The sequence below is a fragment of the Manis javanica genome, chromosome 6, assembly GCF_040802235.1.
Source record: "Manis javanica isolate MJ-LG chromosome 6, MJ_LKY, whole genome shotgun sequence".
In the NCBI taxonomy this organism is placed as follows: domain Eukaryota; kingdom Metazoa; phylum Chordata; class Mammalia; order Pholidota; family Manidae; genus Manis; species Manis javanica.
Genome location: NC_133161.1, coordinates 91,615,771 through 91,633,298, shown reverse-complemented (window position 1 = coordinate 91,633,298; position 17,528 = coordinate 91,615,771). Strand labels below are relative to the sequence as shown.

General features: G+C 39.1%; 1 protein-coding gene and 1 long non-coding RNA gene across 6 annotated transcripts in view; one reads left to right on the top strand and one right to left on the bottom strand.

Moving 5' to 3' along the window:
* The window catches only part of LOC140849943 (uncharacterized), a 162,913-nt gene that overhangs the window by 26,276 nt on the left and 119,109 nt on the right, over positions 1 to 17,528 (bottom strand). The window lies entirely within an intron of this gene.
* LAMB4 (laminin subunit beta 4) overlaps positions 1 to 17,528 on the top strand; it is a 125,101-nt gene that overhangs the window by 15,142 nt on the left and 92,431 nt on the right. For 3 of the 5 annotated variants that reach the window (XM_073239027.1, XM_073239024.1, XM_073239029.1), the window contains exon 3: positions 3,098 to 3,164. In XM_073239027.1, the coding sequence (XP_073095128.1) occupies positions 3,131 to 3,164 (34 nt within the window). In that variant the 5' untranslated portion in view covers positions 3,098 to 3,130. Of the gene's footprint in view, positions 1 to 2,226; positions 2,346 to 3,097; positions 3,165 to 17,528 lie in introns of those variants that run through there. The other 2 variants (XM_073239026.1, XM_073239025.1) reach the window with 2 other exon arrangements.

The following is a 17,528-nucleotide window of genomic DNA, read 5'->3' as shown; positions in this document are numbered from 1 at the left end:
GCAAGCTTAGAGAGGTGGGGGACCAAGGTTCTCCAGCAGATCTGAAAAGGAAGGAGGATTGGGCAGAGTAAGAGGATGACAATCCTTAACTGGAGATCAGGCCAGGAGAACCTGGGTTGTTGAATACTTAACATAAAGGTCTGGGCGGGAGCACAAAGTCCAAAAAGCCTGCATATATGGGATTTCACCCCACTCTCTACTCTGGTGGCAATAGTTAGTCAAGTCAGTGAGGAGGCCAAAATCAAAAGTTCGCTCAGGGGGCCAGCGAGATTGATTGTCCAAGGGATACTGAGGCCTGGCCTCAGAGCAAAGGAAGACTAGCTTCCATTTGCAAACTTCCTGGGACAAATATAGAGTAGCCAAATTAGAAATGAGACACCGCAGTGGGGTCCAAGCCTCTGCTTTTGAGGGCTGGTTCCCCATGTCCGCACCACTTCCCAACTAATCCCACTGAGAGAAGCACCCAGCATCCCAAGTGCACCAAGTCAGGGGAGACGGCCTGGGAGCCTGGGTGACAGACATCTCCCACACCGCAGGGCCAGGGACGGGTATCCTAGATGCCCGCAGCAGATGGGCCAGATGCCCAGGGGCTGGATGTCCCAACCTGGACGTAGCTGTGATTTTAGATGGACCAGGTGAAACAGAGTTAGGAAGGGAAACAGGCAGGGGGAAACTGAGGGACTCACTGGAAAATAGTCCACGCAGGGGAGAGCAGGCTGAGGTTCCGGGTTGGGAAAGGAGGGGGGGCAGGGCCACCGATGGCCGGTCAGGGCCCCGCGCTCATGCCCCTTCCCGGGTTTTTTCAGCACCAAATGTAAGATAAATTCTAATCGAAATAAGCAGGCAACGAGAAGCAACAAAGGGCCAGGCAGTCTATTTGAGCGCAATCCCAGGCGATGTTCCCTGGTCTGGCTAGTTATAAGCCAGGGAAGTCGCGCTCAGCAGGTAGGGGGAGGCAGAGCTTAGATTTACAGCGGCGTGAGGATTGGCTAGCCTAATGCACATTTTTCAGGTTGGGAGGGGGCAGTAGCCGGGGACTTTGGCATGTCATCAGTGTCCGATGTGCTCACCCCTCCCTCCGGTGCCTCCAACCTTACACTCTGGACCATTATTTCCACTTCATTTAATGATTAATGTGTCCTGGGTATAATTAAGAAACAAAATTAAGGGTATGATTTTAGCAAAAATATTTACAACAGTAAAATATTAGAAACAAAGGACATATCGATCAATAAGAGATTCAGTAACTAATTCTTATTCCTGTATTCAGAGGAATACTATCCAGTAATTTAAAATACTGATGAAAAACATCATTTTCCCTTCTCCAAAATCACTGAGATGCCTGTATACTCCCATCTATATGAGGCTTCCCCACCACAGTGACTTGGGAGGCCCTCTATCTTAAGGGTATAGCTGACTCCACATAGGGGACACAGGTTTGATTTGTGGAAGCCCCCAGGTAATCCTGATGTCCCTCACTAGGCTGAAAATTGCTGATGTAAAAATGTATTTCTTGTTACAGAAAGATGTCTGGGATATACTGATTGAAACAAATATACAGTATGATATTTTAGAAAAATATATGCAAGGAAATCAGGATGAAGGATCATATAGCAAGATGTTAACCAACTTTTCTTTGGGTGGTGGTAGTATAGATAATCCCTTCACTTTGCCTGTATTTTCTTCTATTTTTTTCAATAATGAATACATACTGTGTAATTTAACATTTTTTTAAATAATAGATTAAAATAGGTTTAAAATATCCAAAGGAAATTATCTGCATTCTGTGATTTCAAAAAGTAGAAAACAAGTATTTGTAAAAATTGTATACACTTTTATTTTTTAAGGAATTGGGCACTGTAGCTGTTGTGGGGCTGTTCTCTCTGGGGAGGTCTGCCCTGCACACTAGGCAAAAACCTCATCCCAGAGGAAGAAGGGAGGGCTCCTGACCCTCATGGGGAATAACTGGTGAACAGGTCAAATGAGTGTAGGTAAGAAAGGAATTCATTAAAGTGAAAGTAGTAGCAAGTATCAGAGTTGTATACTGCCAGGAAGAGTAGCCCATGCAGGCAGTGGAAAGCAAGGAAAAACAGAGGGAGAAAAGGAGATTTCATTGAACTGCTCAGCAGAGAGCAATTCTCTCGTCAGCTCCTTAAACCAGGGTTACCTGGCATCCGATGTCTGCTTGAAATTACATTGCATGGGAACTATGTCTCTGCCACCCCAGGATTTAGGGGAGCTGCAGAGCACTGGATGGAGTGAGTTTATATTCTGAGAATGGAGACTTTCAAGCAGGCCGCTAAAGAATGTGATGGAACTGCTGCAATTCCGTGTGGATCACCCAGGTGATGGGAAAGTGCCAGCCCCTTCCTACCCAGAGGGTCCTATAGCCACTTCCCTACTTGTTGGAAATGTTTCAAGGAGAGAGAGAGGATTGCTGTTAAAACTAGAAAGCTGAATGAAATAGCAAAGTGACAAAGACACTTATCACCTGGGGTGGATGTCTTGGAGATCCTGTCTTTTTTGTAACAAAGAATTCTGAAACAACGTATAATAGACTTATGCGGCAGAAGATTTTACTTAAAGGGACAGTACACACTCAGATGGAGTGCAACCTCAGAGAGGAGTGTGCTTCAGGATTTAGTGTTTGGGGTTTTATAGGGCCTTTTGGGTAGGGTTGGTATAAGGTATGATGTATACAGATGACTAATATTTCCTTTGAAGTTTTGTCTTAAGAATAGGGTTATTTAGGTGACTGTTGATACAACTCTCAGCATTTGGTTACCCATGTAGGTTCATTTACACACCTGAGGTCTGTCTCCCTTCCTGGTTACAATATTACATAATTGATTAAGGTGACTGGAAGAAGGGAAAACAGCACAAAGGTTAAGTTAAAGAATAAGCTAGGCCTTTATTTGTTTGCAGGCTGAGTAGATTTTTGTAATGGCATGACCCTTGTCCCATTTCCCTGCTCTATCTCAGGTATTTTGTGACCCTAAAGGATAAGAACCATCAGAAAAATTTTCAAATCATTGAAAACTAATGGCAATTATTGAGTCTATCAGTGACTGAATTAACCTCCTTTTTTTTAACCCAGCAGAATTTAATTTAATCATTTCCTGACAAAAGAATGCAATTTCAACTGACCTTTTTTTTGCACCTTGGTGAGTATTGGTTGTCAAAATCTATTTTCTGCTTTTATTGTTCTAAAATATCTAGTAGAGATATTTTTAAAACATATCCACCTCTTTTTTCTACACTGTTATATATTTGCATAACTCTTCTGTTGTATAGTTGTGTCAAGCAACTAGAAATTTAGAATCCACACATAGCCATCTCTATCATGCTTTAATGGAATATTATCCAGCAGTTAAGTAAAGGAAGATACTAAAGAAAGTAAAATACTTTCAGATTATTAATTTGCAAATACAATGCATTTTAATTTTTGAAACTAGCTCTGCTTTGAATACAGTACTTGTCCCAGTAAAGGGATCTTATGAAGTATTAATAGGCAAAATTCCCTCTTCTATGTAAGCAGCAGCTCAGAGTTAAAAGGCCCAATTTTTAATGCTTCTGCTGTCTTTAATAAACTACGAATAATTACATAATTATGTAACTATGATTGGTTATAGATAAGATGTTTCCAACAATTGCTCTCTTTGATCCTGACTTTTCTATAACAGCCCTGCTTTTGGTTACTGAGTACTAACTAAATTGCTTAGAATCTCTTCAAAGGTTCAAGCTGGATTTCTTAATAACAGCGAACTTTAAGAATCTCATCTTTTTATTTTGCAATTCCCAAACCCTGAGGCAATTTTCCAGTTAAATTTGCAGGTAATGGAGGAAAGAACAGCTCTAGGTGGTAAAGGCTCTTTTGTCCTCTGTTGAAAATTCTCTGCTGCAAAGAGGAAAGCCACAGGCCAGATGGAGCAGAGACTTATTATACTGCACCCCCAGGACTAGGAAGTCAGAAAAGAGTTGTTTAAATCTACGTCTGTCTTGGCTGTTCTCCCTGGGGCTAAACCAGTATTCACAGTCAGGGGTAATCACTAGATCACGGAACCTTCTCCCCAGCCTCTGTGTAAGGTAACCTAACACCTTGCCAAAGTTCTGAGCCACCCCCGGCTGCTCACAGAGCCCTCCTCAATCAGGAGAACCCTCTCTCACCTAGCTTTCTTCAAAACTAAATTAGCTTAGGTAGAAAAGCCCTCACTGCAATAGTCCCTGGATTTCTAAATCTGTGCTTAAACCCTCATCTAACCCAAATCTCTAAACTTGCCTGTGGTTGAACTAGCAACCCGGTTAATCTCACATCATCAACTTGGACATGTTCTGGTTGTAGTTCAACCATAGGAATTTCTTTGTGTATGTGTATTTTGCATTCCTACTAAGGAAGATAAGGAGAAAGAATAATAAAACATGCATTGGCCCCAGGTTTTGGGAGCTGGATGCAACTGCAAACCTTACCTTATGTGCATTCTTTGTTCATTTTCTTGCCCATAATAATGTATGAGTACATAATTACGTATGTGCGTGTGTGTGTTCACAGCCTCTAAAACTCTAAAATGAATTGTAAAGCATTTGAAAACTCACGTTTAAGAAAATTACAACAATATTATATATTAATGGTTATTCGAAAAATGATCCTTTACAGAAAATTTGCCATACATTTTAAATGACCAGATCTCCTAAATTCATTTTTAAAAAGATTCTATCTTCAATATGTCATTTTTGAGGGTATGTTGATTTTCTAAAGACAAACATCTTTATTCTCTGGGTGAATTCCAACCTATTGTTAATGTGATAATCTGGTAGTTGAGAATTTCAACCCAGGGAGGATATTCCTGAGTCTGTGTTCAGGCATGAAGCTTTAACTACTTATGTTTCTAGCTGTTTTTTGTCACAATTTTAGACCAGAAGTTCATATTTGCACTTAGAATATTAAATGAATAATAGTTCAATTTCCTCAAGTCCTGGAATACATTTATTTCTGAAAATAACACATCTGATCAAAACAAGTTTGGCCAAGTCAGGTTAAAAAAATATGTTTAATCTCTAAGGTAACAATTCCAATAAAAGAATTCAGGATGGAACTTGTCTAAAAGAATAAATCCCTAGAAGGGAAGTCTTAGTTAATCTGCACATAGTATTAGCAGCGATTTTGTACCTGACTATGTTTTAAAGTCTCTGTTGGCATCCAAACTTCTGATTAGTTTATCCTAGATGCCAATTAGAGGAAATGAAAGGAAATCTGGCTTGGACTGTTGGATGAATAGAAGGAAAAATCCATGTTAGCCAATCTAAGATTATTTATTATACAATGACATAAAAAGTATAAAATGGAGCTTTCTTCACAAATCTATCTCAGAGAAAGAGAAAGCTGTGACTTTGTTTTAGAAAAATGCTCTTTGCCATGAGATTGAAGGAAGAAAATTCCCATTCAAACTGATATTTGGTAATCCGAACTTGTGAAGAAAGAGAATTTATCATATTTGTAGCTGTATAACTCAGATCTATGTATGATTAATATCTGATAATAAGCACGAAGTGACTAGATTAATAGAATAGTTCACTAGGGAATGTGTAAATACCCTATATTTTTGGAGGGCAAATTGAAGTAAAGAAATCCATTAAATGCAAAACGGGTCCATAAGAAAATTCCTTCTTTGTATTTTTACAATTGAGAAACCTGAGGAGAAACCAAGCTGATTGCATGGGGTGATAATTATTTTTCATTTTAGGCCCATCCCTCTCACTCCTGTCTGCTGAAATAAGGGCTTGGCATGAATTTTCATGTCTGAAGGGAAAAGCATATTAAGAGCAGCTAGAACAGGTTACATGGGTACTATTTTAAAGTGTGGGGTTTATCTGATTAACCATCCAGGGGCAGATGGGGTGATTCAAGAGGGGAAAGGATTGTTTCGGTATTTTTACTTTTTTATTTTGAGAGAACTGCAGGTTCTTATGCAGTATAAGAAATAATACAGCAAAATCCCATATAACTTTCACCCAAGTTCTCCCAGTGTTAACAGCTTGCATAACTATAGCACAATATCACAACCAGGAAATTGACATTGTCATAGTCTGTTGACCTTATTTAGATTTCCCCAGTTTTTACATGCACTCATTTGTATGTGTCTGTGTGGGTATGTGTATTTCTTTTTTCTGCAATTTATTCATGTGACCATCATCACAGTTAACTACAGAACAGTTCCATCACTTCAAGGATCCCTAAGATTACTATCTTGCCTGAGTATTTCAGTCCCAAGCAAGTTCACTCTGTATTCGGTGAGACTGAAAAATGACAATGAAACATTTGGGGGTAAAAAGGGGCTTATACCAAGCTTTACTCTTGTGGTGGTAGGTCGAGTGCTAGAATCCCATCCACCTCCCTCTCAGCCTCTGACCCAGACACTGCTTTAGTTCCAGGCTCTGTCTCTGCTCCCCAGCTCTGCTCTCCTCTCTTTTACTCTCTTACTCACTTCTCTAGGATCTTCTCTTAGCACTGGAGGGGGGCGGGGAGCTCTTTTGCAGCAATACTGGCACAAATGGCTTATTGCCAATGGGTATACAAGTATGCACCTGTGCAGTAGGCTAAGTATTACCTCATTGCATGTACACAATGGGTATGAGGTGAGGATTCTGGCCATGGAACTTCCATTTTCCCTATAACTATTCTTTTATATCCACACCCACTTCTATCTGTTCCTACTTTCCAAACTCCTGACAACCATGAATCTTGTCTCCATCTCCGTAATTTTGTCTTTTAGGAAATAGAATTAAGCAGTATATAACCTTTTGAGATTGGCTTTTCTCTCTCAGCATAAGTCCTTCAAGATCCATCCACATTAGTGTATCAGTGATTCACTCCTTTTTTATTGCTAAGTACTATTCTATGGTATACCTGTACCACACTTTGCTTAACCATTCACCTATTGAAGGACAGCGAAGTTGTTTTCAGTTTTTAGCTATTATAGTTAAAGATGCTATGGGCATTCTATACAGGTTTTTGTGTGAACAGAAGTTATCTCTGGGATAAATAATAAGAGTACAATTGCTAGTTTGTGTAATAAGCACATGCTTAGTTTTATAAGAAACTACTATACTTTTCCCCAGAGTAGTTGTACGATTTTATATTCCCACCAGCAATGTATGAGTGATCCAGTTTCTCTACATCCTCTCCAGCATCTGGTATTATCACTATTTTTTATTTTAGCCAGTCTGATAGTTATGTAGTACTATCTCATTATGGTTTTGATTTGTGTTTCCCTAATGGCTAATGATATTGAACATCTTTTCAGGTGCTATTTCCCATCTGTATTTCTTCAATGAAATGTCTATCCATGCTGTTTGACATTTTCTAATTGGACTGGTATTTTAATGCTGAGTTCTTAGAGCTCTTTACATATTCTAGATCAACAGCTTTGTCAGACATACAATTCACAAGTCTGTAAATTTTTTCCCAGTCTGAAGCTTGCCTTTTTTACCTCTTTACAAAGGTTGTGATTTTGATGAGGTCCAATTTAGCAGTTTTTCCTTTTACGGATCATGTTCTTGTCAATTCTAAGAATTCTTCACCTAGGCCTAAGCCCCAAAGATTTTCTCCTATGTGTTATAGGCATTTTTTAGCTTTATGGTTGTATATTTTACATTTAAGTCCATGATTCATTTTGTGTTAATATTTGTATAAAGTGTAAGGCTTTGGTTACAGTTAATTTTTTTCCCAATTGATGTCCAATTGCTCTAAAACTATTTGTTGAAAAGGCTATCTTTCCTCCACTGAATTGCTTTTGCACCTCAAAAATCATTGGATCTATTTTTGTGGGTCTATTTCTGGGTTCTGTTTTGTTCCCTTGATCTATGGGTCTATCTCTCCACCAAAATTACTCTCTCTTGTTTACTGTAGCTATGTAATAGGCCTTAATATTAAATAGGTTGATTTTTTAAATTGTTTTAGCTATTCTGGGTCCTGTGACATTGAATCCAGGTGCGATTTTATTTCTGAAAAATGACCATCTCTAGTTTGAATTGCAGTCAAGAGAAAACTTTACCTAGATTTTGGCCTTCAACAGAACTCCAACCCTTTAATTGAATTTAAAAAGATACTGTACAGAGTTTGGAGGGAAAAAAAAAAGGTGGAGTAGGAAGGCAAGGTGGAAACCTCCTTCCATAAAATACACATAAAAGAAGAAATACAGCAAATACAACTAAACCTGAAAATGAACTGAAGACTGCAGAACAGACGAACTATACCTGGGAAAGAAGAAAAGAAGACCACACAGAAAAGGGTAAAGTGGCAGAGCATGATTGAGCAGGACCCAGGCCCTCCCTGCACCCCAGCCTATAGGCAGGAGAAAGAGGAACAGAGTGGGGAGAGGACAGGAGTCCAGGAGCACTGCACACTAGCCATGGAGATCTGCTCCAGAACAACGAGCCCACATTACACTGGCTTTAGGTGATTAACAGGGCCGGACACCACGGGCAGACTGAACACTGGGAGGCTGAGACTGAACACTGAACACGTGGAAGACAGGCATGCTCCACTGGTCCTGAGACCCAAAGCAGAGGCAGCAGTTTGAAAGACTTTCCAGCAGTAGGAGGGGTACCAGAGGGGCAAGGATTGGATGGAGCTCTTTCTTCAGAAGAAGGCCAGGTGGACAATACCTCCCCAGTACTCCCTTGGCCCAACAGTTTGGGAAATCTCAGGAGCCCCAGTGCTCCAACCCCCTTGCTTGCAACACAACCCCAAGGCTCCTCCCTGCACACATTGCCAGTAAGCCAACCCACATGCCCCAGCAGGAGCATCAGACTGTGCTGCCTGGCAGGCAGAGGGAGACTCTCCCAGCTTTCTCACCATGTTTCGGCCCAGCCAGGGAGGTACCAGCGGTAGCCAGACCCAAGTGCTCCTTCCTCCCCGTGGGTATCCAAGCCTGGTGCTGAACATCCTGCCCTGCCCTAGAGCCACACACAGGCCCACCCACCCCATTAATACTGAAGCTCTGCCATCACTGCAGGGCAGGCAAAACAGCAGCCCTGCTCACAGCGATACCAGCAGAGTCTTCCACTAAGATCACAAAGGCAGCTGAGGCAAACTGCTGGTGCTACAGGAGAGAGAAAAGCAGTTCTAATGAAACTGGATTATTGTTTAACCCCATACACAAAACTAAACTCGAAATGGATCAAAGACCTGAATGTAAGTCATGAAACCATAAAACTCTTAAAAAATAACATAGGCAAACATCTCCTGAATATAAACATGAGCAACTTCTTCCTGAACGCATCTCCATAAGCAAGGGAAACAAAAGCAAAAATGAACTCATGGGACTACATCAAACTAAAAAGTTTCTGTACAGCAAAGGATACCATCAGCAGAACAAAAAGGCATCCTACAGTATGGGAGAATATATTTGTAAATGACATATCTGACAAGGGGTTAACATCCAAAATATATAAAGAACTTACACACCTCAACACCCAAAAAGCAAATAACCCAATTAACAAATGGGCAGAGGGTATGAAGAGACAGTTCTCCAAAGAAGAAATTCAGATGGCCAACAGGCACATGAAAAGATGTTCCCCATCGCTAATTATCAGGGAAAATGCAAATTAAAACCACAGTGAGATATCAACTCACACCAGTTAGGATGGCTAACATCAAAATGACTAGGAACAAAAAATACTGGCATGGATGTAGAGAAAGGGGAACCCTCCTACACTGCTGGTGGGAATGTAAACTAGTTCAACCATTGTGGAAAGCAATATGGAGGTTCCTCAAAAAACTAAAAATAGAAATACCATTTGGCCCAGGAATCCCACTTCTTGGAATTTACCCAAAGAATACAACTTCTCATATTCAAAAAGACATATGCACCCCTATGTTTATTGCAGCACTTTTTACAATAGCCAAGATATGGAAGCAATGTAAGTGTCCATCAGTAGATGAATGGATAAAGAAGATATGGTACATATACACAATGGAATACTATTCAGTCATAAGAAAGAAACAAATCCTACCATTTGTAACAACATGGGTGGAGCTGGAGGACATTATGCCCAGAGAAATAAGCCAGGTGGAGAAAGACAAGTGCCAAATGATTTCCCTCATTTGTGGAGTATAACAACAAAGCAAAACTGAAGGAACAAAATAGCAGCAGACTCAGAGATTCCAAGATAGAACTAGTGGTTACCAAAGGGGAGGGGTGTGGGAAGGAGGTTGGAGAGGGAGGGAGAGGGAATTGAGGGGTATTATGTTTAGTACACTGATGTGGGAGATCATGGGGAAAACAGTGTAGCACAGAGAAGGCAGATAGTCAATCTGTGGCATCTTACTACACTGATGGACAGTACCTGCATTGGGGTATGGGTGGGGACTTGATAATATGGGTAAATGTAGTAACCACATTGTTTTTTCATGTGAAACCTTCGTAAGAGTGTATATCAATAATACCTTAATAAAAAATAAAAGCAGTTCTGCCCACTACACATCAATAACAGTTGGGACTCCCTCAAAGTAGAACCAGGCACTGAAGAGTAAAGAGTCTTGAGCCTCTGGGAACCACAGGATACCTCCTTCATAAAGCTATTACTTTATAGAAGATCCCTCTAATACAAAGGAAGAAACACAAAAACACTGAAAAAATGAGGAGACAGAGGGCTATGTCCCAATCAAAACTATGGGACAAGACACCAAAAAGAGCTAAATGAAATAGAGATCACCAATCTTCTTGATAAAGGAGTCCAAGTAAAAGTCATAATCATATGGCCATCCTGCCCAAAGCAATATACAGATTTGATGCAATCCCTCTCAAATTACCAGCAACATTCTTCAACGAATTGGAACAAATAATTCAAAAATTCATATGGAAACACCAAAGACCCCGAATAGCCAAAGCAATCCTGAAAAAGAAGAATAAAGTAGGGGGGATCTCACTCCCCAACTTCAAGCTCTACTACAAAGCCATAGTAATCAAGACAATTTGGTACTGGCACAAGAACAGAGCCACAGACCAGTGGAACAGATTAGAGACTCCAGACATTAACCCAAGCATATATGGTCAATTAATATTTGACAAAGGAGCCATGGACATACAATGGCAAAATGACAGTCTCTTCAACAGATGGTGCTGGCAAAACTGGACAGCTACATGTAGGAGAATGAAACTGGACCATTGTCTAACCCCATATACAAAAGTAAACTCAAAATGGATCAAAGACCTAAATGTAAGTCATGAAACCATTAAACTCTTGGAAAAAAACATAGGCAAAAACCTCTTAGACATAAACATGAGTGACCTCTTCTTGAACATATCTCCCCAGGCAAGCAAAACAACAGCAAAAATGAGCAAGTGGGACTACATTAAGCTGAAAAGCTTCTGTACAGCGAAAGACACCATCAATAGAACAAAAAGGAACCCTACAGTATGGGAGAATATATTTGAAAATGACACATCCGATAAAGGCTTGACGTCCAGAATATATAAAGAGCTCACACGCCTCAACAAACAAAAAACAAATAACCCAATTAAAAAATGGGCAGAGGAACTGAACAGACGGTTCTCTAAAAAAGAAATACAGATGGCCAAGAGGCACATGAAAAGATGCTCCACATCGCTAATTATCAGAGAAATGCAAATTAAAACTACAATGAGGTATCACCTCACACCAGTAAGGATAGCTGCCATCCAAAAGACAAACAACAACAAATGTTGGCGAGGCTGTGGAGAAAGGGGAACCCTCCTACACTGCTGGTGGGAATGTAAATTAGTTCAACCATTGTGGAAAGCAGTATGGAGGTTCATTAAAATGCTCAAAACAGACCTACCATTTGACCCAGGAATTCCACTCCTAGGAATTTACCCTAAGAATGCAGCAATCAAGTTTGAGAAAGACAGATGCACCCCTATGTTTATCGCAGCACTATTTACAATAGCCAAGAATTGGAAGCAACCTAAATGTCCATCGGTAGATGAATGGATAAAGAAGATGTGGTACATATACACAATGGAATACTACTCAGCCATAAGAAGTGGAAAAATCCAACCATTTGCAGCAACATGGATGGAGCTGGAAAGTATTATGCTCAGTGAAATAAGCCAAGCGGAAAAAGAGAAATACCAAATGATTTCACTCATCTGAGGAGTATAGGAACAAAGGAAAAACTGAAGGAACAAAACAGCAGCGGAAATACAGAACCCAAAAATGGACTAACAGGTACCAAAGGGAAAGGAACTGGGGAGGATGGGTGGGCAGGGAGGGATAAGGGGGGGTGAGAAGAAGGGGGGTATTAAGATTAGCATGCATGGGGGGGAGGGAGAAAGGGGAGGGTGGGCTGCACAGCACAGAGAGGACAAGTAGTGACTCTACAACATTTTGCTAAGCTGATGGACAGTAACCGTAATGTGGTTCTTAGGGAGGACCTGATATAGGGGAGAGCATAGTAAACATAGTATTCTTCATGTAAGTATAGATTAAAAATTAAAAAAAAAAAAGAAAGAAAGAAAGAAAGAAAAGGGGAATTACTCTTTGATAGGATAAAACTATTGGTAAATCAAAGATGAACGCATGCTTTAAATATCCTTAATGTTGATCACTTAAAGGGTGTCAGATGATCAGCTATGGAGGTACTCTTTTCTGATAATATTCCTTTCTCTTAATAAAAAAAAAAAAAAAGCAGTTACTGTGTGCTGACCTCCAATGAGTTCTGCACAGTGGTATAGAGGGCATGTCAAAGTGTGGGCAAAGGGTCTGTTTGTTTCTATGCAGAAGATCAAGGCCTAGCTTGGATACCCAGAAAATGAACTAAGATACGATATGAGGAGGAGCTTCCGGCATCAGCACTCTCTGGAGGACTTGTGCCGGGGGATGATCATCAAAAAGCCTCCACAGGGATCCGGACGATGCTGCGGTTGTGGCTGCATCCAGCCCACTGTCTCCTGGACCTGCCATAAGAATGAGGAGGGAGATGTCTAGGCTGGCATGTGCATACAGTGAGACAACGAAATTGACCGGATCTGTACTGTTGGAACTCAACCAGGAGTTGGGAGGGGTGCAAGGTGTAGCACTCCAAAATCTTATGACTATAGACTATCTATGGTTAAAAGAACATCTGGGATGTGAACAGATCCCAGAAATGGGCTGCTTTAATTTGTCTGATTTCTCTCAGACTGTTCAAGTACAGTTGGACAATATCCATCATATCATAGACAAATTTTCACAAATGCCTAGGGTGCCTAAATGGTTTTCTTAGCTTCACTGGAGATGGATGGTAATTATAGATTTGCTTTGTTTATGTCACCGTATTCCTATTATGTTAATATGTGTGTGCAAATTAGTTAGTAGTTTAAAACCTATACATACTTAAGGTACTCTACAAGAAGATATGTCAAAGAAATAATCAATCCTCCCATGTTTCCTTCCATATGCTACATCTGTAGCTTTTCTTCTTTCTTCCTAATTACAACCCTTAAATAGAATTTGTGCCTCATATAGAATTTACCGAGTATCATAATTCCTCCAGGTGGTAAAGATACCTCGAGACAAGTGCTGGGCATAGAAGCCACAGGGCATAAATCTGCAAAGAAGTAAAAAGCTAAGCTTTTCAAACAATATGGCTTCTCTCTCACTTACCAACTTTACATTTCCCTGTATGGCCCCGGAAGATGACTGGTTAGCCAGAGACGGGTAAGATTCCTCAAGGGAGGAACAACCTAAGACAGGCACAGTCGCAGGGGGGCCATCAGGTGAGAATTTGGGGATCAACAGAGGTGAGGCTCAGAACCTCACCCCCCCTGCTTTGAGAGAAATCTTCTGCATCCGTGGATGTTTTGCTGCCCTTGTCTAGCCTGGATTAATACTTAGTCCATAGGCACACACCTGATCATTTGATCATCTACATTTGCCCTCTTACAGCACTAATCTATGTTTTCTACCTTTATCTTGCATCTACATACCACTTCAGCATTTTATTAAAAATAAAAATAATAATAATAATAAAGGGAGAAATGTGGGATCAACATATAAATCAAGTACAAAAATCAAACGAATATTCATATTTGACCTGATTGTTTATAGGTCATAATGCGTGATCAAAACCAAAAGTTTCTGTGATGAATGCCCTTGTACTGTTCACCATGTAAGAATTTATTCACTATGTAAGAATTCGTTCACCATGTAAGAACTTGTTCGTTATGCTTCAGAAGATTGGAGACTGACGAGAATTAGACTTGAGATGGATTAATGATTGTACATTGAGCATTGACCCCCCTATACTGAATTTTATTGTTGTTAACAACCATTTGATCAATAAATATGAGAGATGCCCTCTCAAAAAAAAAAAAAAAGTCATAATCATGCTCACTGATTTACAGAAAAACATTCAAGATCTCAGACAGGGCTTCAACAAAGAGTACAAGAGTTGAAAAAGAGCCTCTCAGAGTGAAAAATACAGTAACTGAAATGAAACAAACAATGGAGGGATTAAAAAGTAAATTACTGCAAGTACAGGAGACACTCAATGAAATGGAAATTAGAGAACAGGAATATAAGAAAGCTGAGAAACAGAAAGAATAAAAACATCTCTAGGAATGAAGAATGGTAAGAGAACTGTGTGACCAATCCAAATGGAACAATATTAACATAACAGGAGTACCAGAAGGAGAAGAGAGAGACAAAGGGATAGAAAGTCTCTTTGAGAAAATAATTGTTGAAAACTTCACCAGTCTGGGAAAGGAGACACACAGGTCATGGAAGCAAAGAGAGCCCCTAACAAAGGAACCCCAGGAAAATAACACAAAGACATACATAATAATTAAAATGGCAAAGAACACATATAAGGAGAGAGTACAGAAAGTAGCCAGAGAGAGAAAAGAAACTAATTATAAAGGAAACCCTATCAGGCTATCAGCAGGCTTTTCAGCAGAAACTTTACAGGCCAGAAGGGAGTGACATGAAATACTTAATGTACTGAAACAGAAAGACCTCCAGCTGAGAATCCTCTACCCAGCAAGATAATCATTTAAATTTGGAGCCGGGATTAAACAGTTTCCAGATAAACAAAAGTTGAAGGGATTCACTACCACAAAGCCAGCCTTACAGGATATGTTAAAGAAACTGCTATGTATGGAAATGTACCTAAGGCTAAATAGCTTTTACCAGTGAAAATAAACCCATAATAAAAGTAGTAGACCAGTTAACTACCAAGCAAGTACAAAATTAAAACAAAAGAGGCAAAATCAACTATACACAAAATCAATGAAGGGGTACACAAAAAGTGCAGATACATAAATACTTTATGTATTTATCTAATACATAAAGTGTGAAGGAGGAAGAAAAAGGAGAAAAAGTATCTTTACATTGTGTTTGAAATAGAGCAATCAGCAATTAATATAGACTGTTATAGAGTAGGGAAGCTATCATTGAACCTTTCATAACCACAAACTAAAGCCTGTAATAGATACAAAAAAAAATTCAGAGAAATCTAATCACACCACTAAAAACCCATCAAATAACAAGAGTGTAAGAGTAGAAGAAAGCAACAAAAAGGTGCTATAAAAAAACAACCAGAAAACATAATAAAATGGGAATAAGTACATACCTAACAATAAATACCTTAAATGTCAATGGACTGAATGCATCAACCAAAAGACAGAGTGGCAGAATGGATAAAGAAACAAGACCCATCTATATGCTGCCTGTCAGAGACTCATTTCAGACCCAAAGAGATACACAGACTTAAAGTGAAGGGATGGAAAAGATATATTATGCAAATAATAGGGAGAAAAAGCAGGAATAGCCGTAGTTGTATCAGACAAAATAGATTTCAAAACAAAGAAAGTAACAAGAGACAAAGAAGGACATTACATAATGGTAAAGGGGTCAGACCAACAAAAGGATATAACCATATCTATGCACCCAACATAGGTGTATCTAAATATGTGAAACACATACCAACAGAATTAAAGGGGGAAATAGATTACAACATATTTATTTTAGGAGACTTTATTTAACACACTACTCACATCAATAGACAGATCAACCAGACTGAAAATAAATAAGGAAACAGAAGCACTGAACAATACAATAGATCAGATGGACTTAACAGACATCTAAAGAACACTCGACTCAGAAGTAGCAGGATACACATTTTTCTCAAGTGTATGGAATATTCCCCAAAATAGATCACATACTAAGCCACAAAAAAAGCCTCAATGAATTCAAAAATATTAAAATTGTATTGAGCAACTTCTCAGACTGAAAGGTATGAACCTAGAAATAAATTAAACAAACAAAAAAGTCTGCAAACACATGGAGGCTAAACAACACGCTTCTAAATAATCAATAGATCAATGAACAAATTAAAACAGAAATCAGACATTACATGGAGAAAAATGAAAACAGAAATTCAACAGCCCAAAAATCTGTGGGATATGGTGAAGGCAATTCTAAGAGGGAAGTACACAGCAATACAGGCCTACCTCAAGAAATAAGAACAATCCCAAATAAACAATCTAAACTCAGGATTAAAGAAATTAGAAAAAGAAGAACAAATAAATCCCAAAGTTAGTAGGAGGAGAGATATAATAAAGATCAGAGCAGAAGTAAATACAATAGAGAAAAATTAAACAAGAGAAAAAAAATCAATGAAACCAGGAGCTGGTTCTTTGAGAAAATAAACAAAATAGATAAACCCCTAACCAGACTTACCATGAAAAAAGCGAATACACACATGAACAAAATCAGAAGCAAAGAAGGAATAATCACAATGAATACTGCAAAAATACAAAGAATTGTTAGAGAATAGTATGAAAAATTATATGCCAATAAATTGGACAATCCAGAAGAAATGGACAACTTCCTAGAAAAATACAACCTTCCAAGACTGAACCAGGAAGAAGCAGGAAATCTGAACAGGCCAGTTACCAGCAATGAAATACAACTGGTAATCAAAAAACTCCTAAAAAACAGAATTCCAGGTTCAGATGGCTTCATAGCTAAATTCTATCATTTAAAGAAGAGCTAATACCCATCCTTCATAAAGTACTCCAAAAAGTAGAAGAGAGAATACTTCCAAACTTATTCTATGAGGCCAGCATCATTCCAATACCAAAAACAGACAAAAAACAAAAAAAGAAAATTATAGACAATATCCCTAATGAGCATAGATGCAAATATCCTCAACAAAAAATTGGCAAACCAAATTCAAAAAGACATCAAAAGGATCATCCATTCATGATCAAGTGGTGTTTGTTCCAGTGATGCCAGGTTGGTACAATATTCATTAATCAATATCATACACTACATTAACAAAAAGAAGGATAAAAACCATATAATCATCTCAACAGATGCTAAAAAAGCATTTGACAAAAAACATCCATTCATGATAAAAATTCTCAAAAAAATGGGTATAGAGGGTATATACCTCAACATAATAAAGGCCATATAAAACAAACCCACAGCTAACATCATACTTAATAGCAAAAAGCTGAAAGCTTTTCCTCTAAGATCAGGAACAAGACAAGGATGTCCACTCT